General features: G+C 38.7%; 1 protein-coding gene across 1 annotated transcript; it reads right to left on the bottom strand.

Annotated features, from left to right (window-relative positions):
* On the bottom strand, positions 1–24,959 carry LOC308439041 (cytochrome P450 3A11-like; the record flags this gene model as incomplete). Its single annotated transcript, XM_080940620.1, has 13 exons — positions 1–96; positions 2,652–2,814; positions 4,238–4,464; positions 6,180–6,340; positions 9,269–9,338; positions 10,222–10,349; positions 16,522–16,670; positions 16,968–17,056; positions 17,136–17,249; positions 18,924–19,023; positions 21,074–21,126; positions 22,888–22,981; positions 24,889–24,959. The coding sequence occupies 13 exons, from the start codon at positions 24,957–24,959 to the stop codon at positions 1–3; spliced, it is 1,515 nt and encodes a 504-aa protein (XP_080796746.1).
* Between the last annotated feature and the right edge of the window lie 2,549 nt (positions 24,960–27,508).

The raw sequence follows: 27,508 nt of genomic DNA, 5'->3' as shown, positions 1-27,508 counted from the left end.
TCATGCTTCAGTTACGACTGCATCCCGTGGCACAATCTTAAGAACAATGGGTTTTTCTGGTTGAAGAATTCTTTGTCTGCTTAATATCACAGGTATCTGTAATACGGGAAGAAAAATATTAAGAAGCAGCAAGTTAACCAACAAGAAGCATGAAAGAAAAGCAAATAAATAAATAAATAAATAAATAAATAAATAAATAAATAAATAAACAAATAAATAGTGTTTTAGATAATAATGCTTTGCAGAACAAAAAAGCAGCATTTAATATTGTGTGGCATGACATTAATTCTCCCTTATTCTAAAGGTTGTATCTATTATATGTTGAGAGCTTTCATCTAAATATGCATTAGGTAAGATGGTGATTGAGAAACTACTGTATTCAGGGTCTGAGACAAATGCATGCTGATTTATGCTATTTGTACTCTGTGCTGATGTAGAGTAAACCATAATTTTAATGTTTTAACCTAGTTCTTAGTTTTAATGTCATATTACTTTTTAACTCATGGAAAGTTATTTTTGGATTTAAAACTTGCAAGATAGCCTTGAAAGGATACATCTCATCTTTATTAACAATCCTTAGCCTTCATATTGTATCTCACCACTATGCTTCAACATATACAGAGGAAGTCTTCGGGAGGATAGAGTTTGCTTTCCTTTCGGGCATCTATTCCTGTCTTTCAAGGATGTGATGAGTGGGAAACTCTAATTATACAGGACTTTTCAGCAATGATTTAGTCACAAGCTCTTTAGTAATAAATGGAAAAAGCCTCTAATTGAGAAATATTCTAGTTACAGGTAAAGGAAGGAGAACCAATTAGTCATGAAGACAGAATTGTCAAACTTTAAATGACTGGAACTTGAAAGAGCATCAGCCCCATGCCAGGTGTGCCTTTGGGTCTAAAACTAGAACCATTTTTTTTTCTGTATAAATCCTTGTACATAATTTAAATGCATTAGTCATAAAGTACCATAGTAAGTGAATATGTGTATGGATAAAGCCATACAACTGCCTTAATGAACAAATCAAATAATGAACAAATCTATCTCCCTGTCAAAAAGAGAACCCATTAATATATAAAAGCCACAAACTAAAAACACAAGTCCTGTACAATTCACGCATTGCTTTACATGAAACAAGAATATGGTATTCAGAAAATGCAATGTAAATGCTTTTTGTAAATGTCTTATTTTACTCTTTTATAATTTTAAGTACTGTACTCATGATTTTGATGGAGGCATACAAATAAGATGGACATATAAATATTTACATAAATTCTATTGTTACTATATATTACTTTTTATGATTAAAAATAATAACTAACCATGTTTTCAGGAATTTATAAAATATTTTCAATACCAAAACTCTTCTCAAAGAACAAATTAGAGTTTGTGGAAAGAATAATATGAGGTGATATACAAAAGGGATTAGCTATCCTTCAAAACATAGAGATAAACAGTTTTTAAAAATCCAAGGTTTTAATGACACAAGCATGGTGAAAATAACCTGCAGGAGCCAAAATCTGAACATGGAGCAAATAAGGAAATAAAGTTAAAAGAAAGATTTATTTGGAGAGTGAACAGGAACTTTAAGTATGAGGGTAGAATAAGAGGAGGAATAAAGATACATCATTTCTGGAAACATGACAAATACCTGTTTTCTAGAGCAGAGCTCCTGAGAAATGAGCTGGAATCACCAAGATGAACCATAAGGTAAAAACTCATGATAACATAAAACTTTTAAAAGACTTAAAGTTTACATATAAGAGTGTCTTGCCTGCACATTGCATAGCTGACAAAATAGGAAATCTGAAGAGAAGCCGAAGTGGGGCAACAGAGACCCTGGAACTAGCTACCATTGGGTACTAGGAATTAAACTTAAGTCCTTTCAAAGAGTAGCAAGTGCTCTTAACGACTGAGACATCTCATGAGAACTAGCGACCATCTTTTAAAATAATTATTACATATTTGGCATGACATGGGAAGTGAAACATTAGCTTTTAAAACTACACTATGGGTAAGATGTATTAGGATATCAAGAAAGACCAGGCATTTTACATTTCTGATTAGTTTTTTGAGACACAAAGTCCATGTTGGCTTCAAATTCACTAAGTGGCCAAGGATATTTTGAAATTATAATCCTCTAGCCTCTAACTCCTGACTGCAGGGATTACAGGTATGTGCCAACACGCTTTTTTATTTACTTCTGGGAATTGGAACCAGAAATTTGTGTATGATATTTTGTCAGCTGAGAAAAATCTAGACACCATGTATGTATTTTAAAACTCTTCTCTAAAACTAATCTAGATCCACTGATTGAAAAGGCTGTGAGAAGAGGAATTCTGTGAGCTCTGAAAGAAGAGTACAACACATAAAAAAGATTGAAGATAGGATGAACGCACCTCTGCATGGTAAAGATATACAAATGTCCAATGAAAAAGACTAGAATTTTAAACAAAATTAATGGAATAATGCCATACTATTCTATAATGTAGAAAAAAGTCTCCATATTTAATTCCTAAATACAAATAGATTATTTACCCAGAAAACAATTATTAAACCTCAAACATGGATAATCATTTTTATACACACAACCCCCATTGGAAAAATGCCTCCCATAAAACACTATTTATAAAGAGAGTTTCCTTCCTTACCTGTGTTTCCTTACAAGGCTGGAAGAAGAAGTTCTGCAGAACTTTGGTGAGAGCAAGTTTCATGTTCATGAGAGCAAACCTCATGCCAATGCAGTTCCTGGGTCCATTTCCAAAGGGCATGTATACATAAGGATCAATGCAGCCCTTGTTCTCCCTGCTGAACCTGGAGACACAACAGTAGATGACAAGTTCACAGAGGATAAAAATCACAAGAGCTACACATGTAAAGATGCCTTTTAACATCTAACTAATATACAAAGAAAGTTTGTGAGTGGTTCATTAAACTTCTGCTTGCAGAAATTTGGCTCTGAGAATTTTGCACTAAATGTTCTTTCAATTCCCCTTTCCTTATAAGAGTCTCTATATAGTTGAGATAAGAAAAATGCATTTTTGAAAAATGAATCCTTGTGTGGAAACACAGTAGTGTAATACTGGATTTATGGGGTAGGTGAAAGAACCATTTTCTGATTGGATGGAAGGCCAATAATTTTGCTAAGTGGACATGGTACTGAAATGCCTTTTAAATATCTTTACACATGAAATTTATTGCTGATCCCAGTGTTTGTCAGGAAACCTTTAGTTTGCAGTTGAAACAGTAAATATATAAACTCATGACTGGTCATAGTGATAAAAATTGGTGGTAGAGTGTTCAGCCCATCCTAGGCTCAAGAAAAATTACAAAAGAAGGGGCAGCTGATTATCATGATGCACACCAGTAGGATTTGCTGAAGGAGGCAGAGACATGAGGATCACAAAAGAAAGAGCAGAAAAATGTAGGAATCAAGGCATGAAATAGATGCTGTGATATATTTTCTTCTGGAAATGATGTGTCCAGTGCACTCATGAACCCACAGTATCTGTTAATACCTACACAAGACTAGATACATCATCAATCCATCATTGGAGCAAAAGGGAGCCCACGTTAATCATCATCCCTAAAGAGATGTTGATAATGAATGTTTGATGCACAGGAGAATCTTTTCTTCAGTGGTGTAGCCCACTGGTAAGCTGACCATTCTCCAGATTTTAACTCATACACCTATACTTACGCAAGTAACCCAAAGAAAACTCGCAAGTCACAAAAAATAAAAGATAAAAAAAAAACATAAAAACAGGAGGAAGTCTGAATAAAGATAGACAGAGATTCCACATAATTGGGAGAAAAAATAGAAAGGGCAATGTGAGATGAAAATGACAGAATCCATTATTCATCCAGGTATCAAAAAATAAAAAAGAACTAGAAAGCAAATACATCTTTAAACACTAAAAAACTATCCAGGATAATGTTGTGTTTCAACTATGAAGAGCACATTTCATTTATGCTACATGAAAAGTGGGTTCCTGACTCACATTTCAGTGGGTTATTAACTATTTGAGAAAGAAGAGGGAAATGCTCTTTGTTTAAATGGTCTTTTTTTCTTTCGCTTTCACTTCACCACTACTCTTTTTTCTTCCCTTTGTCTGTCATTCTTCCCACAGAATGGGAATAGATGCAAAGCACATCTAACTCATCATCCTTTAAGAGACTCATAGCATGCACAGGTCTGCATAGTGCTAGTCAGTTTCTGCTCCTGGGGTTTTGGTACCTTTCGGGGCAGAATTCCTCAGGTTCTGACCAGTGCTGTGGGTCATGGTGAAGAGCATAAGATGGAATTATCATTATTGACCCTTTAGGGATATACACACCATGGATTTCAACATCTTTTTTACAGGCTCTCTCAAGTCTATTACAAATTGGATACAATCTGAGGGTTTCATTCACCACCATATCCAGGTACTCTATCTCCATCACAGTATCATAGGTGGGAGGTGCCTGGGAAGAAATAACAAGATTATAGATAAGATTTTAGATTAACTTTCAACTGAGTCTAGTATTGAATTCTACCAAACTTGAGTTTGGCAGTTCAAAGGGTATTAGTTAGTACTGACAATACATTTTAAAGAATTTATAAAATTGTTTTATTTTGTATGTGTAGGTGTTTTGCTTACACACGTTTATATACACCATATTAGAACAATGCCCACAGAAGCCAAAATAGGGTATCAGACCGCCCGAAACAGAGAGAATAGGCATTTTCATATTGGAATGCAAATATGGATAAATCCTATGGAAGAGTATAAGAGTACTAAGTGCTCTTAAACATTGTGGCACCTCTCAAGCTCCTTACAAAGTGGAATAAATATCCCTTGGTGCCTGAAAGATGCTCAACTAGTGAAGGGTCTACTATGTAACCCTTAGGAAGTTCACATACAAACCATTTACAAAGCCAGATAGAGAGACACCAAACTACAATACAAGTGGCAGGTAGACTGAGACAGTGGATTCCTGGTGCTCACTGGCTACAAAACCTAACCCAATCAATAAGTTCCAGGTTTGGTAAAAGAGCCTGTATCATAAAACATGTTGGACTGTGATTTAGAAATATAGGCAATCTATGTCTATGACCTATACACACATACATACACACGTGTACACATTTTCATACATCCATTCGTATACACACATACACACTCAAACACACACACACACACACACACACACACAGAGGGGGAGAGGGAGAAGAATGTTTCATGATTTACACTTTGGCTTCTCCTGTAACTATAAATATGGAGAATCATGGCACAGAGCTGAGTCAAATATGCAACTTAAATAGGGCCAAGGCTATACTCTCTGGGTACACAGCTGGGACACAGATATTAGAAGTACTTTTGAGACATGTGGACAGCTGTATGATAAATGCATATCATCATCACACAGGTTGTTTACATATTGCTTGCTTAATACTCTGTGGTCCTAGATTACAGACACACCAGGCCCAGAACTGTGTCCCAACAACCTTCTATTGCTATAATAGGATTTACTGTACATTTCTCCTTCTATGGACCTTTTATGATAATTTATAAATTGTACTAGAATAAAAACAGTGTTTGTGCCCTTGTTACAAATTATCAAATGCTGCAGAGTCAACTTGGTGAGTAAAGCCACATGCTACTGAGCCTACTGACTACATTTGGACTTTTAAAACACATGCAGCTGAGAGAACAAATACCCTCGGATTGTCCTCTGACATCCACACACATGCTGCAGCACAGGTCCCACAGATAAATAAATAAATAAATAAATAAATAAATACATACATACATACATACATACATACATACATACATACATACATACATTTATACATACATACATACATACATACATATATACATGACAATATGTAAAAAAACATCTGATGTGAAAGAAGGCTCAGTGATGTGAGTACTTATGCACACTCATACTCACACACAAATTTAAAAACACACACATTCAGCCAAAATTATATATATATACCCACACAAAAAACATAGAAACACTAACCCTCAATCACATACTCTCTCTGTCTCTGTTTCTCTCTTTCTCTCTCTCTCCTCTTCCCAACCTCCCCCCCCCACTCACTCACATACAGATGCATAACACTGTGGGTGACATGATTGTGTCTTCATTGAGGAATTTTCCTTTTACCTCCTAGACTATCCTCTCACCTTATTGGGCAGAGCCCTGTCAATTTCCTCCTGCAGTTTCTTCTGGATTTCAGGGTGCACGGCCAGGGAATACAGGACAAAGGAAAGTGTGATGCTGGTGGTTTCATAGCCCGCAATAATAAATGTAATTGACTGTGCTGTGATCTCTATGTCAGTCAGGGCTGGAAGTAAGAAAACATCTCAGGTAAGCCCTGTCAGGATGGACCATCCCAGTGGAGATCAAGAAGAAAATCAAATGAGCCCCTATGTTCCTAGAGAGGATATAGAGATGTCATTCAGTAACTCTGAGACTGTCTTCACTGTGACAGCCTCATGAAATATCCAGAAAAGGAGGATGCCTCAGCCAGGTTGTCCCAAAGTTTTTGTTGTTCCTCATTATTCCCAGTGGGCAGCTACAAGACATGGTCTTTCCTCTTTGTAAAATTTATTTTTATTTATGAGTATTTCTGTATCTGGGAGTAAGAGCTATGTGTGTGTAGAATGCCATGTGTGTGTGTCAATGGAGGCAAAAAGATGACACTGTAGGCCACAGAGATAGAGTTACAGTCAGTTGTACATCATCTACCATGAAGGCTGTGATTATGTTGCTGGTAAATTCTTTCTCCCAAGTAGTGTAAGTTCTTACTACTTAACTGAAAATAGACTATAAACCCACAATCAGTGTCTATTTTTAAAAACAATATTTATTTTAGCAATCAAAAATGAGAAAAAAGGCCTGAAGATATGAAGCTCAGTAGCTTGGGGCTGGGGATGTAAAGCCTTGGTACCAGTCCCCAGGATGTTTTATACCAAACATGGTTATGTTTCTGTTCTGTTTTACACTGGAAGTTTAACTGGAGACAAGAGAGCCAGTGATAGGAGAATTTGGCTTCTAGGCAACAGGAAGATCAGCCCCTCAATGACTGAACATGGAAAGTTGCCTAGAAGCTCACTTAATGTTACAAACAAGGCACACTTAGTAGGTGAATTCCCACATAGTAAAAATTCATATTTGACAGAGGATTTGTCTTCAAAGACCCACCACCTAGACAATTCTTTGCCATTGGAAGCTTCCTTTTGTGAAGCATTTCTTCACACCAAGTTATAAAAGGCCCTCAGAATAAATCCAAATAACACAATAAAATCTAAGATGATAATCAATGACAAAAGGCTACTTCAAATCTGAGGTGCCATCACTCCACATTCAGGCAAATAAAACAGTTCTGTGCAAACTATGCTACATGATAGCACACACCTGTAGTCTCAGGAGTTAAAGGTCATTCTCAGGTGGGGTCAACCTGGACTATATCTTCCATGTGGAAAAGGGTGAGGAGTTCTAGTAGAATTTGAAGTTAGCTTATGACATAAAATGGTTTTAAGTGGGCAAACAGGAGAGGACTCGAAATACAGAATACTTGGTGATTTTAAACAGTAAACGGGGAAATCCAAAAAATCATACTCCTACATATAACAAAGTGTGTGTGTGGGGGGGGAAATAATTGACTAGGTAAGAATAAAATAGTCTTTTTCCATTAGCTACTGATGCACATGTGTGTGGGGCTGACATTCAGTGCTTGGGTAAGGAATCAGTTGAGAACAGTTGAAGCCCCGTAACTGATTATGAAAATATTCATGAAATGGTAGGTGTTTTCTGAAATACAGAATTGTGAGCTCAATCTGCCTGAACCCTATCCCACTGTGGCATCCATACAAAACTCTAATCATGCCCCAAGTCTCACCTCCACAGGAGAAGATGATATAGACTCCTGCCAGATTAACCACTCCCTAAGTCCCTCCCCTGCACACACACTTAGCACTAGAAAAACAACTATGGCCAATCTCAGAGGCAAACAAATGCTAAGCTGGTGTTTGGATCCCAGGCTATTAAAAAGGACAGAATAATAAAAAGAGAAGGGGGGAAATAAAGCACACATGTTGAAACCTTCTCTTTGGTCTTGGCTTCCTTTGTACTCAGTGAATGTGCTAATCAAGAGTATTATCACTGGCTCTGCACTGTTTCTGAGAGTCCCCTTGTAAAAAGCCAGGTGGGGCAGCACACCCATATAACCAAAACACTGTGGATTGCTGGGACTTCCAGGCAGCAGGCTTAGCTCCTGTAATAAAAAGACCCTGTCTCAAAAAAGAGGGCAGAGAGGAATTGAGCAAGACATTTGGTGACTTTATCTGTTATCTGTACATTCACCTAGGGATACACATGTACACACACTCCAGCACATGTGTGTACTACAAAAAGAAAAAAAATCTTTAAGTGTTTTTTTTTGATGATTTTTGAAGACAGTGTTGCTCTCTGTAGCCCTGCCTGTTCTGGCATCCATGATGTAGACTGGGCTGCCATTAAACTTACAGATCGACCGATTTCTGCCTTGCAGTGCTAGGATTAAAGGCATGCTCCAGCACTGCTGAACTATGAGTGATTCTTAAGTGTATAAAAGAATGAAGAGGACCAGTGCATTTATTTAAATATGTTTTTCCCATAAGTTAATTACAGAACACACAAGAAAAAGTAAATCTATAGCATGAATTAGGATACAGAAATCTGTTAACTAGGGTATTCTGAGATTTGAATACATGTCTCTGGACTCCTTGTTTAGATGCAGATGTCTAGGCAGAGCTCTGAGACTGTGCTGGGAAAATCACAAACAGCACCTGGGATCACCCAGGTAACAAACAGACCACTGGAGAGGTCCAGCATGGCCACCTTCTTGTTAGGAGTAAGCTTTTGCTCATGGTACAAGACATGACCAATATCCAGACTCTCATAACTTCCAGCACAGATGGGCCAGACTCTTTATGAGCTCTGTTCTTTGCTAAGGAACAACTGGCAGGTAATAGGTGTGGAGGAAAGGTGTGAACACTGGTAGGTTCCTCATGTGGCAGTGGATGGACCCACAGCCATTCCTATGTGGTCATCATTAGCTGGACTCTATGGGGGAGTCCAGAAAATTCTATGATTATGAGAGCCACATATGTCTTTATGCAATGTATCAGAGGTATTTTTCTACCTAGAAAAGCTCGAATATATATATTCTCATCAACCCACCCGCTCCCAGAGAGTTTCCATGTCCATAGACAAGGAAAGGCATACTTACCTTTATGAAACTCTTTGTCTTTCGGATTACCATGAGTGTTCATCATCAGCTGAAGAAGATCTACTCGGTGCTGAAAGCAGAAAGAAAAGTTGCAAAAAATGGAAGGTCAATGGTAAGGTCAGAGGTCAGAAAGAAATCAGGAGTACAGAACCTTAACTTTCTTATTTTGAGGAAGTGGTTCCCTTAAATTCAAAACTGTGGATACGATTGTTTGAGTCAAGAAACAAAAGCAAGAGCAGATAAATTAGAAAGAACTGGCTTCTGAATTAACCACATTTACAGTGAATTATAATAGATAAAATTTTAAACAATCACTTTTATGCTTTGAAATCATTTTTGAGGGGGAGGAAAATAGTATTTCCTTTTACTAATTTGTATTTGGTATTTGAAAGTTTTATTTTTAAAAGCAATCAAGTATGGTCATTTCAACCACAAAGTTTTCCCATCCAATTACTTCTGTATCATCTGAAACATTTTTTCCTCCACACTCCATGCCAACTTCTTCATTGCCCACAGAGTCCAGCGAATGATGACCACAAATGCATGACTGTGGTGACATCCACTGCCACATGAAAAGCCAACCAGTTTTCACACCCTCCCTCCACAGCTATCAATGCCCAATTGTTCCTCAACCATGTACAGAGCTTGGAGATGTCCTATCCCATCTGTGCTGGAGTTTTGACAGTCTTGATCTTGTGTAGGTCTCATACTATGTCAATTTCTTTCAGTCCTTATGCATGATATTCTAGTTTTCATTCTTGCTACTTAGTGTTGATGCCTAGCTTATTACCAACCAATTATTAAAAGTTCCACTTCTCCATCCCAAGAAAATATAAATATTCTTTCTGTGTGTGAAAATTTAGAGTTTTCCACCTATCATTAGCACGCAGCTCAAATGTTCACAGCCCAACATCTTATCAAACTGTGAACTTATGATGAAATCAACACATTACCCTCTGCTTAGAATCCAGGCGGGTTTCCTTCATTTTGTACACAAATTTTTTGAAATATTCTATTGAATCCTTTTGGAACTTGCTGATATTTAACATCTCATATATTTTTGTGAAGAATGGAAAAAGTACTGGAAAAGTAAAAAGTAAGTTTTAATAAAAATGAAAGTTTAATCTTAAAAAAAATAAATAAAGCAATCCCAAGTGTAAGTCACCAGTGTCTCAACAAGATGCCATCTCTCCCTGAGCATGCTCACTCTGGGTCAGCACTATACTGCTGCTTCCATACTTTGGTGTAGGCAAAGTTGTAACATGACTCTTAAGTTTTACTCTGTTCCTGTATTCCATGTGGATTCACAAAGAAAATACAAGGGCCATTACAACGGCTCAACAGCTAAAATTTCTGAAGTTAAGGCTACAAACCTGAGTATAATCTTTGAATCCCACTCTGTGAAAGGAAATTTGTGCTCTAATCTACACATGCCACACAATCACCAAAATCATACAGGCACACACAAAACAGCCAAGGCTACACAGAGAATATTGTTTCAAAACTACCCCAGATAGAGCAAACCCCAGCATAAAGACAGGTGGACAAAAAGCAGGAAGAAGATTTGGCACATTTTGAGGACTCAGATTGAGACACTGCTTTGGAACAATGGAAGGACTACCCCTGATGTGGACTTTGGAATGCAGAGACATAGCTGGATCACAGCCATAAGCACTCAGGGACTGTTCACAGACTGCTAAGCACTCAGAAGAGCTTCAGAAGCACTCTACCCTCTGAGCACGGGTGAGCCTCCACTTCCTCCCCACTGACTAGGGAGAGACTTCTAGGAACACACAGGGCATGGGTAGTGCTGTGCTGACTCTGAACTGTCTGTTCTGGCCCAGAGACAGAGCTGGGCCACAGCAATCAGGACTCACTGCTGACCCTCAGAAAGCTGAATACCCAGGAGCAATCTCCCTATCATGCCCACAGACCCACTGAAGAAACAAGCTCCAATCAGAGACATCAAGATCACCTAACATTACAGATAACAAGATGGAAAGAGGCAAGCACAAGAACCTAAGCAATAGAAACCAAGACAACCAGGCAACATCAGAACCCAAATCTCCCACCACAGCAAGTAGTGGAAAACCTGACACACCAGGCAAAAACAAGATATAAACTTAAAATCATACTTCATGCTAATGATGGAGAACTTCAAGAAGAACATAAATAACTCCCTTAAACAAATAGAGCAGAAAACACATAAACAAGTCAAAGCCTTTAAAAAAAACACAATAAGAATTTAAAGAGCTAAACTGCTGAAGGAATTGAAAACATAAGTAGAAACAATAAGAAATCAAAAAAGGGAACAACCCGGGAGATTAAAAGACCTAAAAATGATGTCAGGAGTCAAAGATAAAAGCATCACCAACAGAATACAAGAGATAAAAAAGAGGATCACTTGGGAGAAAAATAACATAGAAAACATTACCTCATCTGAAAAAATACAAATATCAAAAAGCTTTTAACCAAAACATCCAGGATATCCAGGACACAATGAGGAGACCTATCCTAAGGGAGAAAGAAGATTCTCAACTAAAAGGCCCGCTAAATATCTTCAACAAATTAAGAGAAGAAAGCTTTCCTAACCTTAAGAACAAAATGACAATGAAAATACAAGAAGCCTACAGAACTCCAAATAGATTACACCAAAGAAGAAACTCCTTCTGAAGCATAATAGTCAAAACCCTGAATGTTCAAAAAAGAAAGAAAGAATACTAAGGGTAGTGAGGGAAAAAGAATAAGTAACAAATAAAGGCAGAGAAATCATAATTACACCAGAATTCTCAGCAGAGACTATGAAAGCTAGAAGACCTTGGACAGACATCATGCAGAGCCTAAAAGAACACCAATGCTAGCCCAGGGTATTTTACCTACCAAATCTCCCAATTACCATAGATGGAGAAACAAAGTATTCCAGACAAAATCAAATTTACACAGTACACAAACACAGCCCCACAAAGGAAAATAGATGGAAAGTTCCAACATAAGGAGGGAAAATACACCCTAGGAAAAACAAGAAAATAATCTCCTTGCAAGAAAATGTAAAGAAAAACACACAAACACAATTATTCCTTAAAAACAAAATAACAGAAAATAGCAATGCTTATTTCTTAATATCTTTTAACATCAATGGACTCAATTCCCTAATAAAAAGATATAGACTAATAGAATGGATATGTAAAAAGGATCCAGCATTATGATTCATACGGGAAATTCATCTCAAGGACAGACACAACCTCAGAGTAAAAAAAAAGGCTAGGAAAAAACTACTCAAGTAAATGGTCCCAATAAACAAGCTATAGTAGCCATTCTTATATCAAATAAAATAGATTTTTAACCAAAAGTGATCAAAAAATATAAGGACACTAATTGCTCATCAGATAAAACGTCAATCGGGATGAACTCTCAATCCTGAACATCTATGCTACAAAATAGTCTTCAAAATTGAAACAGGGGGAACTCTACCCAATTTGATCTTCAAAAGCCATCCATTCTTACATCCTTGTACAAAACTCAAGTTCAAGTGGATTATGTAGACCTCCACATAAATCAAGGTATACTAAAACTATTCCAAGAGAAGGTGAGAAAGAGCTTAGAACACATAGGCACAGGGCAATTTTTTTCTGAACAGAACACCAATGGTTTATACTCTAAAGTCAAGAATCAACAAATGGGACATCATGAAAATGCAGTTACTGAAGGCTAAGGACACTGTCAAGAAAACGAAACAGCAACCAACAGATTTGTTAGAGGTCTAATATCCAATATCTACCAAGAACTCAAGAAGAGAATAAAATAATCTTATTAAAAATGGGGTACAGAACTAAACAAAGACTTCTCAACTGAAGAATATTGAACGGCTGAGGAGCACCTAAAATATGCTCAACATCTCTAGTCAGCAAATCAAAACAACCCTGAGAGTCCACCTCACACCAATCAGAAGGGATAAGATCAAAATCTCAGGAGACAGCAGATGCTGGTGAGAATGTAAAGAAAGAGAAACATTCCTCAACTTTTCATGGGATTTCAAGCTGATACAACCACTCCTGAAATCAGTCTGGCAGTTCCTCAGAAAATTGGACATAGTACCACCTGAAAACCCAGCTCTTCAATTCCTGGGCATAACCCAACAGACCCTCCAACATATGACAAGGACAAATGCTTATAGCAGCCTATTTATAATAGCCAGAAGCTGGAAAGAACCAATATGTCCTTTGCTAGAAAAATGGATACAGAAATTGTGGTACATTTACACAATGGGGTACTACTTGCTCTTAGAAATAATGACGTTATTAAATTCCTAGGCAAATGGATGGAACTAGAAACTGTCATCCTGAGTGTGGTAACTCAGTCACAAAAGAACACACATGGTATGCACTCACTGATAAGCGGATTCTAGCCCCCAAAAGCTCTGAATATCAAAGAAACAATCCACAGACCTTGTGAAGCTCAAAAAGAAAGAAAGCCAAAATGTGGATGCCTCAGTCCTTCTTAGAAGGGAAAAGAAAACATTCACCGGAGGAAACACTAGATTGAATAGAGGAGCAAGGATTGAAGAAAAGATCTTTCAGAAACTGCCTCAACTGGGTATCTACCCCATATGCACCCACAAAACCCAAGCACTATTGCTGATGCCAATAAGTGCTTACTGGTAGGAACCAGATGTGGATGCCTCCTCTGGGGCTCTTCCAGAGTCATACAGATACAATTGAGGATGCTTACAGTTAACCATCGGACTGAACATGGGGACCCTAATAAAAGAGCTAGAGTAAGAACTGAAGGAGCTGAAAGGACTTGCAACCTCATGGGAAGAACAACATAATCAAATAACCAAACACTCCACAACTCCCATGGACTAAAACACCAACAAATAAGTACACATGGACAAACGCATATCTCCAGTTGCATATGTAGCAGAGGATAGCATTGCCTGGCATCAATGGGAGAAGAGGCATTTGGTTCATCAAATGTGTGTTTTCCCATTGTAGGGAAATGGCAAGGCACTGAGGTGGAGAGGATGATTGGGAGAGAGAGCACCTTCATATAAGCAAGGGGAGGGGGAGGGAGGAAAAGAGCAGGGAGTAGGGAAGTGATAAAATTTGAAATGTAAATACAGAGAATATCCAATAATATATTTTTAAAATCAGGAAAAATAGAAAATCAAACATTCTCCCTCACTTCCAGATTCTTGTCTATATGAATAAACATAAAAAAGTTCTAAATATTGATATCATCTAACATAAAAGCAGATTCATAGGACAATATTAGGTGACAAGGATGGAATGTAGGCAGAAGGACACATGAGCTGTGCATGGAAATATAATAGAAAGTTAATAAAACCCTAAATGACACACCGTGGTTTGTTGTACCCAGAAATGTATAGATAAAGAAAGATATAGAGATAGAGATAGGGGTAGAGGGAGGGAGGGAGGGAGGGAGGGAGAGAGAGGGAGAGAGAGAGAGAGAGAGAGAGAGAGAGAGAGAGAGAGAGAGAGAGAAACAGTTAGCACTCCCAGAAGAACAAGGATTGAATCCCAGCATCCACATAGTTTCTTTGAACAATATATATATAAAACACCAGTTCAAGGAAATACAAGATCCCCTTATGGCATTTTAGGTACTTCATGCATGAAAGCAAAACACCCATATGCAGAAAATAAAAAATAAATCTTATAAAATGAGAAAGAAATTAAGCTATGTAATAGAAAACCTATGCAGGCAGTGGACGTGCATTCCTTTAATCCCTGCACTCAGAAGGCAGGGAAGGTTGAACTAGGTGAGTTCAAGACCAGCCTACTCTACAGAGTGAGTTTCAGGTTGCTTAAAGATAGACAGAAAAATACTGATTCTAAAAATTAAGAGAGAGGGTGAGGGAAGTTGAGGGAGTGGGAGACAATGAGGGAGGGAAGAGTGAGAGGAATCTCTAGAAGCAGACATTAAAACATCTAAGTCCTGCATTTCTGGAAGACAATTGGAGGTACAGTAGCTGCAGCTACTGTAGACAATGTATGTTCAAAGGCTTAATATGTTAAAAAGTCATTTACTTTTTAACTCAGCAATGCTCATACTGAATATAACCCCCAAAACATAAAAACAAGTATTTAAATATAACCTTGTGTATGAAGGCTCATAGCAGTGAAATTCATGTCAAACACGTGTGACTAACTTCAATGTCTCTCAACAGACAGAGAGTAAAATTTGCTCATAGACCTAGGACATAGTGACACTTTCTTCCTTTAATATTGCTTCATTTAATAATGAAAGAGGCCTGTCACAGACTACATAGTCCATGATAACATTCATGTGAAATGCCCATAATACTCAGATAGAGAGGAAGTAAATCAGTGGCTCCTTGGGTAAAGGCTGCTTTAAAGTTGCAACATGACTAGAACAAGGTACTCTATGGTTTATACTGGCAATGGACCAAGTGAGCCTATAGTTGATGCTGATCACAGAGATCAGAGTTCTGAGCATAAAGGGCTGTTTTGTGCTGAGCTCTAAATGGACCATTTATATCATAATCCCACACATCAAGGCTCAAGGGAAATCATGCAAGAGGGTGTGCAAATAAAGTCAGAGGCTGGAAAAGGAGTATAAAATACCATATCTCAAACATGGCAGGGTCATCTCCTGAACTGACAATCTGCATCAGACCAAAACAATAATATTGGTCAGCATCCTAACAGGCAACACTGATTGGGCTCAACTGGCAACCAAAGCAAATAATGTGACAGGGATTTGGGAAAAAATGTATCTCAGTTTCTAAGCACTGTGAGACATTAGAGTTAGAGCTAAGTGTAGTCAATATCATACCTGTATGATCTTGCTACCATGGAGAGTTCTGGATTTACAGAAAGCCAAATTTGTAATAACATGAAAGGATTCTAAAATAAAACCAGGACTCAGAGAGGAACACTGTAATTCTAATCCTCAAGAGGCAAAGGTAGAAAGATCACTGTAAGTTTAAGGCCACTCTGGTATACACAGCAATATCCAGGTCAGCTGGAGCTACACTGTGAGACCCTGTCTCAAAGGAAAGCAAAGTTCAATAACAAAAATAATCAGGCTACATGTCTGTGAATACTCTGAAACACTAAACTGTTCCTTTAGGGGATGAATGATATGGCAGGTGAACTACACACCACTAGAGCTGTTAATTTGGGGGAAATGCAAAAAACAAAGGCAGAATTGACAAACATGGCCACACACAAGAGTAGTGGAACACAAGGAAGAAGAATAACACTCACCTACTGAAAATAACAATGGATCAAAAAAATCTGATCTTAAGAGCTTCTTGGCTTTCTCCACAAAAGGATCCTTCGGGTTGTTAAGGGAATCAACATCCACTCCAAATGAAGTGCTGGTGATCACATCCATGCTGTAGGCACCTAACACCCTAAGAAGAGAGAAGTGTGGGAATTTAACACATGCATCAGGTAGCGGAAAAGTATTCATATTTTTGGGAGACAAGCAATGGCACCTCAGTGTGAACCAAGCTCTTCCCAGCCTACCCACACTTTATCACTGCAAACTTCATGCTGTCACATTTATTCTTTTTAAAGTACATTTAATGCCATCTAGTGATTAAAGGGGCAAGGACAAGCAGCTGGCTCATGTGAACTACACCAAAAGGATTCCCTGCACCCCAGTTTCCCTTCCTCTCCCAGGATCACAGTGATGGACCAGCACTCACTCTTTCATATGGACAGGCTTGCCTTTCTCTGCCTCTTTCCTCAAGTACTTTACCAAAATGTCTCCATACTGTTCGATGATGGGGAACATCTAAACAAAACAGAAAAGCATCCACAGTTAGGATGGGGACTCCAGTCCCACAGGCTGCAGATAAAAGACTTTCACGCACCTCCTTGAGTTTTCCACTGGTGAATGTGGGGGACAGCAAGGCTCGGTATCTCTTCCAATCCTCATCCTTAGATATGGAGATGGCTTTTCTCATAATCCCCACTGGGCCAAAATCCTGTAGTCAAAAAATAGTATAAACAAATAAAAAAAAAAGCCTTTGAAAAATCAGGTGCAAGCTCACCTGCTGATTGTAGTTCCAACTCTTTATATTCCAGAATACTTTTAAATGTAAATATCTCTGTGGTTGTAAAACTAGGTCCAGGGGTGGAGGAGAAAATGAAAACAAGACTTAGTTGATCTCAAGAGGGGTGCAGATGGTATTTGCTTAGAGATATATAGAAAGTAATCTTTGCATGTGGCAAGATCTTCAGGTCTGTATGTCCTGTATTTACATGAGCAATGTGAAAATGATGTCTTCATATGGTCTCTGTCTTTCTGTCTGTTTATCTGTCTGTCTGTGTGTCTGTGTATGTCTGTCTCTCTGTCTCTCTCTGTCTCTCTCTGTCTCTCTCTGTCTCTCTCTCTCTCTCTCTCTCTCTCTCTCTCTCTCTCTCTCTCTGTGTGTGTGTGTGTGTGTATGTGTGTGTGTGTACATGAATACAGGTGCACATACCCATGTGTGCTCATGTGGGAATAGAGGTTAGGCTTCATTGTCTGTAACTTTATACACAATTTTATAGACGAGGTCTCTCTGAGAATCTAGAAGGCTCTAGTGTGGCTTGTGTTGCTACTAAACAAGCACCTGGGACTTTCCTGTTTGCACAGGAAGATCTAGAAGCACATATGAATGCTTTAGGGTTTTTAAAAAATTATTTCACTATGTTATTAGTTTAGTCTGTTGTTCTATGTGTTACAAAGTTAATTTTAATCCATAAAATTGCTTACAGGATTGTCTGCACATAAGAAACCAAGGGACCCTGCTCCCAGTTGGCTTCAGTTGGTAAATAAAAACAGCAACAGCCAATGCCTGAGCAGGACAAACAGAGGTGGGACTATTAGGATTCAGGGGCTTGGGAGAAAGATGAGGATGAAGCAGGATCACCATGAGAGGGACATAGGACAGACCAGCTGACATTCCTAGTAAGTGTGGACATGGAGACCAAAGTGGTCACCTCCTATGGGGAGGCAGGACTTCGAGAGGATGGAGAGGACACATCAATCCATGTGCAAAACCATCCACCCAAAAACCGTCTTGCTAAGAGATGTGCAGAGATAAAGATGAGTAAATGACCAACTAATGGCTGACCAAATATGAGAACCATACAGTGAGAGACACTATAAATGATACCTTACCATGCTTTCAAAACTAGCATAACTGAGTCCCGAGAGGATTCATACAGCAGCAGAGAGGAACAGGTCCAAACTCAACCAAAAATTGGGCAGAACTTGGGGAGTCATGTGGAAGAGTTGGAGGTAGGATTAAATAAGCCAGGGGGTTCAAGAACACCATAAGGAGATCCACAGTATCAACTACAGGGGACCATGCAGGCTCACTAACAGTTGAAGCTGGGACTGTCTCTGAGTTGGCTGCCTGACATATTATCTCATCTCCCTAGCTAGACTGCCTGGTTGGGTCTCAGTGGGAGAGGAGGCTCCTCATCCTGATGCTACTGGATGTCCCAGGGCAAGTTGATACACAAGAGGGAACTTCTGCTTCTCTGAGTAGAAGAGGACAGGGCTATGGAAGATGAATTAGCAGGATGAGACTGGGAGGAAAGGAAGTAGGGGAGCTCCAATTAGGATGTATAATTAGTATTTAATTAATTAACAAAAAAGCAATGTGGCCTACCCGCCGGTTTGTGAAGACAGAAAAGCATTCCTTGACTAGCACATTCTTGATCATCTCGGTGTCTGTGATGACAAACAGAGGTGTTGGACCATCAAACAACCTGTGTAGGGAAGACAGCTGATAAACTAGGTTCTGAAGTGACATCTACACCCAGACTTTGATGCTGCTGCTGCAGGACCCTCAAACTGCTTATACAATTCACAGTCACAGGGGTTCCCAGTTCAGCTTAGGAATTCTGATCACAGACACAGTGGAATCTTTGTAAAATGATAGGTAATGTCATTCAACATAAAATGAGTCACTAAAGAGTAAACATCTGTGAAAGGTGCCACAGTGAGAAATAACAAAAGCAATTTGCTAAGTCTACATGTGTATATGTAGGACTTGCCTATACCATTTTCTATGATTTTTCATATTTGAAATATTGCATGAGACTAGAGAGATGACTCCACATTTAAGACCACATAGTGCTCCTGCAGAAGACCTAAGTTTGGTCCCTAAGATGGCTCACAACCAACTGTAGCACCAGCTCCAGGGAAACCTGATACCACTAGTCTCCATGATCATTTATAATCATATACAGAGTGACACACTCTTGTATATAAACAACATTAAAAGCATTAAAAGTAGAGACTTAATAACTAAATATTAATGTTAAATATTTGAAAGTGAAAATAATACAGTCTTAAAACAAAAATGTCAATGTAAACATTGTTCTACCTAGGTGCTAGTTGCTGACATCATTTAATCCAAGCACTCAGAGTGCTTGTAGATCGCAAGTCAGAGACAGGTTGATCTCTGTGACTTGGAGAGTAGTCTGTTCTATAAAGTAAGTCAAGGACAACCAGGACTACATGTAGAGAAAGCCTAACTTGAAAATAAAACAAAGATTTTATCTTAAGAGTAATAGAATATGTCAATATCTGATGTTGAGAATGCAGCTCAATCTTAGGATGTCTGTCCTGGATTTTATACACTGACATGAAAACACAGATTTTAACTGAAGAGCCTATATCTAGATCTGCCAGGTCAGGTAGTCTGAAATTCAGGACAGGATGAGATGAAAGCATGGAAATGGGAGGCTGCACAGGCTGTCTTCTGTACTCCTGAATTCACTGCAGCAGGGATTCCATCACATGACTTGTGCATAACTGTCAGCATTCCAGCAGGAGTTTTGCAATGCTGATCTTCCCTGAGAATATGCACACAGCTAGTTCTTGGAGGGGGGATCAAAATGGCCCAAAGGAAGAGGCAACTAAAGATGTCAGCTCAGTCCATGGGAACTACAAGAAGGAAAGAAAACTGACTGGAACAGGATGTTATCTGATACACAATTTTACCAAAAACCTTGGCAGGTGTTAAGGAGAAGGCTGAGAAAATGAAGGCACCTGTACCAAGCCTGATGACCTGAATTCAGTTTTCTAGAAGTAGAGACCTAACTAACTTTGACAAAATATCATCTGACCTACATATATGCACCAGGACACAAGTCCCCATTCCCTGAAAATGTTAATCTAAAACAAATTATAAACAACAATGAAGTCTGTACATGCACTGAGGAAGCTGTTTTATTTTAATGCTATGGATGAACCATTTCTTGGGCCCTTAGCTGGCTCATTGCTCCCAGACCCCTGCTGTCAAGTGACATTAAAGTGAAGGAGAGTGGGCTTCTCTGGGGGAAATGAGACAGGGTGGAAAATAGATGGGACAAAACATTTGCCAAAGCAGATTAGAGGGAACCAAAGCAATGCATTTTGTATCAGGCAAAGGAGGTTTCAGAGGAGAAACAAATTAGAAAGTCTCCTTGGGTAAACATCAAGGCATGGGAGGATACCCAAGGGTCACACAATCACAGACAGTAGAAGAGGGAAGACTGTGTGAAGGGCATGAGAGGTAGTGACCAGGTTGCAAACTAAACACACAAATAATTAATGGAGAAAAGAAGAACTCAAGTCCATGGAACATCAAACCTTTCAAAGGCCACAGTGTGCAATGTTTTTATGTCAATTAGAACTTTGAACCCTGGCACTTCATGACATGAGGTATCACCTTTACACAGAGAGGTGCATGGCTTCATTTTATAGTCCTTGCACAATTGGAGTCCATCCTCTTAAAGGAAGTCAACTCCATAGACCTTTCAGAATACTCACCCCCATATTTTCTTATACTTTTTATAGCATTCCATGTCAAAATTCCATAAACCCTGGAAAGAGAAATAGCATAAAATCCATTATTGTCCTGTATGTACTGAGCCTTCTGTAGCCAGAGATTCGAACCCTCAGATCCCAAAAAGTCAGATTTATTGCTTCTGACACATAAAAGGTCTTATTCAGAAATGTTTGACATGTGATGAGCCAGATGTGGGAAAAAGTGAGAGAACAGGACACGTGACACCTTCCTGTGGCCTCTGAATGCCACACACATGTAAGCAGACACAACATAACTCACAAACACACATCTGTACACATCTGTACACAGATATAATGTACATATCACATAACCACACTAGTAATGATGATGATAATTATAACAAACAAAATGGTTTAAAATATTTCCAAGGTAAGCACAGATCCTGTAGGAAGAAAATCCTGAGGAGATAGAAACAAAAACTCTGCCACTGGCCCTGTGTCCTGAGCTTGGGAACGTCTGTCTGGGGGAAGGAACATGGCCAGGTATCAAAGCATGTTAGTCACAAATGGTTCACCTAGACTTAGAGCTTATATGGCACATTACATTCTTATTACTAATTTTAGTTTGTTAAATCGTTATTTTCCTAGTTGCCTACCTTTCAACAAACCTTTATAAGAAAAAGAATAAAGAAAAAAAAACAAAATATTACATAGATGGCTGACAACCATCATCCTGTCTCAGATGTTTTCACTTGCCACTCAGACTCCTGGATAAGACTGCTGCCTTTAAAATAAGAAAGGCAGATGTAGGTACAATTCATTACCTACATTAGAGCTATTTGTCTAACATATAATGTCTTGCATCTCACCCTAAGCACCAAAAAAAAAAAAAAAAAAAAAAAGAAAAAAAAAGAACCTAAAAATTGTCACTAGGTCTATAGCAGTGATTGACTTTGTAGAGTTTACAAGTTCCAAGTTCCATTTCCAGAACCCACATCCTCCATCTCACATCCATCTCTAACTCTAGCTCCAGGGAATCCATCACTGTCTTCTGTCCTCCATAGGTCCTGCATTCACATACAAAACCACACACATACCACCTGATACAAATAAAGTCTTTCTAAATGAACCAATCACTAACAAGGACTCCAATTTCTAAAGAAAGAGAGAAAGTAAATCCTCTACTTCTGAAGAACCCAAATATGCCATAAGAGTACAAGCAGAGTCTAGAGTCATAGGAAAAGCTTCATCGGTTCAGTCATTATTAAAGAATTCATGTATATAAAATGGGAGTTAGGGAGATGCTTTAGTGGGAAAACCACCCTATGAAAACAAGAATTTGAGTTCCTAGGATATGTGTAAATGTCTGTCAGGAGGTAATAGAACCAGTTCATAAGACTCATAGATAAGAGACCCCAGGAGAAAGCTGACTGGTAAAACTGGTCAGGACAGAAAAAATTAGGTAAAAGTGAGAGACTACCTCAAAGGTCAAAGTGCAGAGCAATCAGGAAGATACCCAGTGTCATCCTCTGACTTCCACAAGCACATACACACATGTACACATGCATATGTCCCTGCATACACATATGGGAACTCACACAGATACAAATGCCTGGATACACTCTCCAAAAATATATACACACACAAACATACTGTTAAGTTTTAAGGTGGCAATACAGCCCTCAAGGTACTCACAAATATTCTCAAGAAACAAGAGAACACACAGTATGGTGCCTCACATCTCAGAGTTTCCTCATAAAGAGCATTTAATAGAACTAAGACATTATTGACCACAAGCAGAAGCCATATTTAAAAAAAACTCAGTCAACACTAACCTTGTAGTAATTCAACAAAGTGCCTAAAAAAGGCAAAGGTGTGGGCCCAGGAATTCCCTGTTTCTTAAAAATTCCATGTGTACGGGTCCCATATCTATAAAGGGAAGCAGAAAGATTTGTGACCAGAAAAAAAAAAAACACAGAAGAGGAGAGAGGAGGAAAACCATCATCAAAAATTGAAACAAACCAACCACGTGACTGACCCTCCAATTCCCAAAGAGCTTTGGGAATCGTGAGAGGCCAATGTGAATATCTGCCCATTGCTGACATCTAAGTCTGCTGAGTTTGCATAGATTTAGAAAGAAACAAACAAAGTCAAGTCATACTTAGTCTAAGCCTTATCAATAAACTACTAAGGGATGATTTTGTGCTCTCTGTATTCAATTGCAATTTCTTACCCACAGATCTAGTTACAGAACTCTGGATCAGACTTTGGTATTTTTGTTATTATGAAGCATCTTCTGCGGCACTATTTTGTAAAACATTGTTCTCCACCATCTTCTGATTGGTTAAATCAAGGGTAGAAGAACCTATAGCTGAATGGGAGGGGAAAAAGTGGGACTTTTGTGACAAGAGAGAGGTAGAGAGTCTCAGGTGGGACCTGGGGACATAATGAAGTAGGTGCCAGAGCAAGGTTACAATATCATATAATAGATTATGTTATTGGGAAGTAGGCCAGGCCAGCATAGTCAGGTTAGAATAGCTAAGAATATGTCAACTTAGTGACTGAAGCTTTTAAAAAATATAAAGTTCTCTGTGTCATTATACAAACCATGGTTGGACATAGAAAACCCCATAGTTTTACAATAAACCTCAAAAAAGTAAGTGGAAGTAGGGTGAGGTTGAGGTGCTCAGCAAATCACTATAAACTCAGTATGAAATTAAATAAGTTAGTACCACTGGGGCTATAACTCAGAAGAAAACAGTTTGTCTAGCATATATAGGCCCTAGCATAAGCCCCAATATTGCCAAAACATTAATATGCAATATTAACTGTCATCATTTCATTTTGAGCCTTCGAGATGATTCCACAAGTAATGGCACTGGATGCTAATGTTAATAATCTGAGTTTTGTCTTCAGCACCCACATGATAGGCAAGAACTGACTCTGATAAGTTGTCCTCTGATCTACACACACATAAACACAAACTCACAAACACAACACAAACACGCACATCAATACACATACATTAAACTTTTTTCAAGAGTTAATGTCACTATCTGCCATCTCTTGGAGAAGATTCTTATTCCTCATGTGTTCAAAGGCTACTATCTGAACCCTGAGACATTGATACAAGCCAGACATTAGCAATGCCATTAGTATTGAAGACTCGCCCATATCAACATTGTATAAAGTATACTCCCAAGTTATCTCTGATTAGTTAATAAAAGATTGAACAGTAAATGACTGGAAAAGAAGACAGAGTTGTTGGCCACAATGCAGGTGAGGGTTTATGAGAAGCAAAGCCACCAGGAAGGTAGAGGAAGAAGGTCACCTTGAGGTAAGTCGTGAGAAAGAGTCACCAATGGAGCTCACAATGAAGACAGGAATGGAACAAAGTAAGCCAAGGAAAAAGTTAAATTGAAAGTAACATGGGGAGTATGGCTGGGGTGTACATAGCTTTGTGGGTTAGAAGAGTTAAGATCCTGCACAGTCATAGTCTTAAAATCTTGCTAATAAATTCACAAGGTCTTTGTCTCTATTATTTAGGAATTAGCCAGGTTTCAAAACTGCCACTTTTAATACCATCCTAGCTATGACTGTGGAAGGTGTTAGATAACATGGAAATATAGCTAGAGATGATTGTGATTTCCAGGTACAAGTGGGGTAAAAACTTGGGACCTCTGAAAGAGCAGCCACTGCCCTTAACCACAGAGCTATCATTTCACCAGCCCTGTACTGTTATCATTTCGATCCTCCCAATAATAACAGAATATGGTTCATATTATCACCCCAATACTCAAGACATGGTAGAAGAAAAATCTGTTCAGGTCACTCACCGGTAGAGGAGGATCAGGATGATTGCCAGGAGGATCCAGGTTTCCAGTGACAGAGCTGAAACCAGGTCCATCCCTGTTTGTCTATCAGCACTTTACTACTCTGTGTTCTCCCTCCAGCTGTGTGTGTGACCTTCTGCTTGGCTTTCCTCTGCACACTCTGCTGCACTGAGACCAGCCTGAAGTACTTATATGCTAGCAAGATGGGCAGGACAAGGGATCCAGCCAGTAGATGGATCACCTCTACATCACCTGGACTTTGCTACTCTCTTCCCCTAGATAGTCCACAAAGTTCATCCACAGCCTATTTTGAACTATTTTGTACTAATACTCTATGTGGCAGTAAACAACAGTGCCACATGGAGAAAACCAAAGGTTCTTAGTTTCAATCAAAATTCCAAGCAAAATCAAAACATGAAAAGCCCTCTCACCAGGAGAGGTTTCATTTAATAATACATGAAATGAAGACAAAATGATGTCATCTGCACAGCTTTACAGAATGACTTTCTCCTTTGCTGAAAAATTCTGGAGCTGCCCAAGGACCTGCAACTCCCATGTGATGTCTGTGAACCAAACACTAGTCCTCCAGAAGAGCAGCAAGCTGACAATGATGGCTAGGAAGGTGAGGAAAGAATTCCAAGTTCCCTTTGTTCCCCGAAAGCTAAGTCTGGCTGTTAATTTTATACCAAAGAAAACTGACAAGGATCTGCACACGATAGTCACTTTCCAATCCTTCCAAGAGACTGTCTTGAGTTTAGCTAGTTATTAACACACACACAGCACTTCACAGTATATGGGCCCTTACATTCTTTTTGTGGTCCTCATAATAAGTCCTTGAGGTAAGTAAGTCATTGTCTCCATGTTGGAAATTAATCTAAGTTCTGAAGATAAGATCATTGTCTGCCATTATAAAGGGTCTGGATTCAATTCTCAGTACCCATCTAGTGGTTCACAGTGGTCTTTATCTCTACCTTCTGGGTATTTGTAGCCATAAATTCTCCTATATAGTGCACAGATATACATGCCAACAAGACTCTCATACACATAAAGATCTCTTCTGAAATCTTTAAGCCCATGTTACAAGAGGGGAAACCTACAGCTAAGGATTGAATTTGCATGAAGTGGTTGCTATTAGGGTTTTGTATTTGTATATTTTTAGGTTAAAATTAGAAAAATTTCACCAAAAAACCATACTAACCCAGAGGCAAAGTAAGTAGGGCACAATGCCCAGCACATTTATAAATTTCTACAAATTAAACTCAAAGAAGAAATTAACAAATATATGTGTGCATTTATTGTCAGAATCACTACGAAAGAAAAGTCCTAAGCTAATTAATAGCAAACAAAACCAAGTGACGGGGTAACAAGAGGACATGCAATGACAACCGAGATTGAACCCAAACTCAGGAAACTTAGCCCAGAGATCAATGTGGAGCTTCTGGTTTCTACCTGCACTCTGGACCTAGACAATGCTGGGAGAGAGCCAGTCTCACAGAAGCATTGACACATTTGAAAGCACAGGGGAGACCACCACCACTGCTCAAATTCCTTTTCCAATAGGATCCTGCCTGGAGCACTCAGGACACTAGAAACAAATAGCAATCCTGGACAGGATCCTTCTTTCAGTTTTTGACTTGGACAAGGGCTGACCCTGTGCTATAGCTCTCTATAATCAGAATCTGCTGGGAAAGGGCTGGTCCACCAAACTTACTAAAACTACTGAAAGTACAGGAAAGACCACAATTTCTGCTCTGTGAGTCATTCCCAGAACCCTTATAACACAAGAATAGAGGAGCAGTCTGTGACAGGATACTTCAGGTTTTACCCTGTGCCCGGTGCTGACCCTGTGCCACATCTATTTCTATCTAGACCCTGGGAGAGAACTACTACCACAGTAATGCTAAGATAAAGGCTTACAAGAGGGTCAAGCCAGTGTCAGAATCAAAAAGATCAGCTAAAACCAGAGATAAATAGATGGTGAGTGGCAAGTCCAAGAACCTATGTAACAAAAACATAGGCCACTGGCATCATGAGAACCCAGTTCCCCCACCATAGCAAGTGGGTACCACAACACACTGAAAAAGAAAGTTCTGATTTAAAATTGCAACTCATGATAATGTTAGAAGACTTTAAGAAGGCCATAACTAACTCTTTTAAATAAATACAGAACACACAGGTAAACAGGTAGAAGCCCTTTAAGAGGAAACCCAAAAATCACTTAAACCATTACAGGAAAATACAACTAACCAACTGAATGAATTGAAAAAAGCCATGCAGGATCTAAAAACAGAAATAGAAACAATAAAGTATTCACAAAGGTAAACAACCCTGAAGATAGAAAACCTAGAAAAGCAATTAGGTGTCATAGACATAAGCATCAACAACACAATAGAACAGATGGATGAGAGAATGTCAAAGAAATCATTGACACAACAGTCAAATAAAATAAAAAAAATCTTCTAACCCAAAACACCCAGGAAACATAGGACACAATGAGAATATCAAACCTGAGGATAATAGGTATAGAAGAGAGAGAAGATTCCCAACTTAAAGGCCAGTAAATGCCTTCAACAAAATTGTAGGAAAAAAAAGTTCCCTACCCTAAAGAAAGATATGCTTAGAA

Source organism: Micromys minutus, assembly GCF_963924665.1.
Source record: "Micromys minutus genome assembly, chromosome: 29".
Lineage (NCBI taxonomy): Eukaryota > Metazoa > Chordata > Mammalia > Rodentia > Muridae > Micromys > Micromys minutus.
Note: the sequence above shows the minus strand (reverse complement) of the source record. Positions and strands in the feature narration are given on the sequence as shown.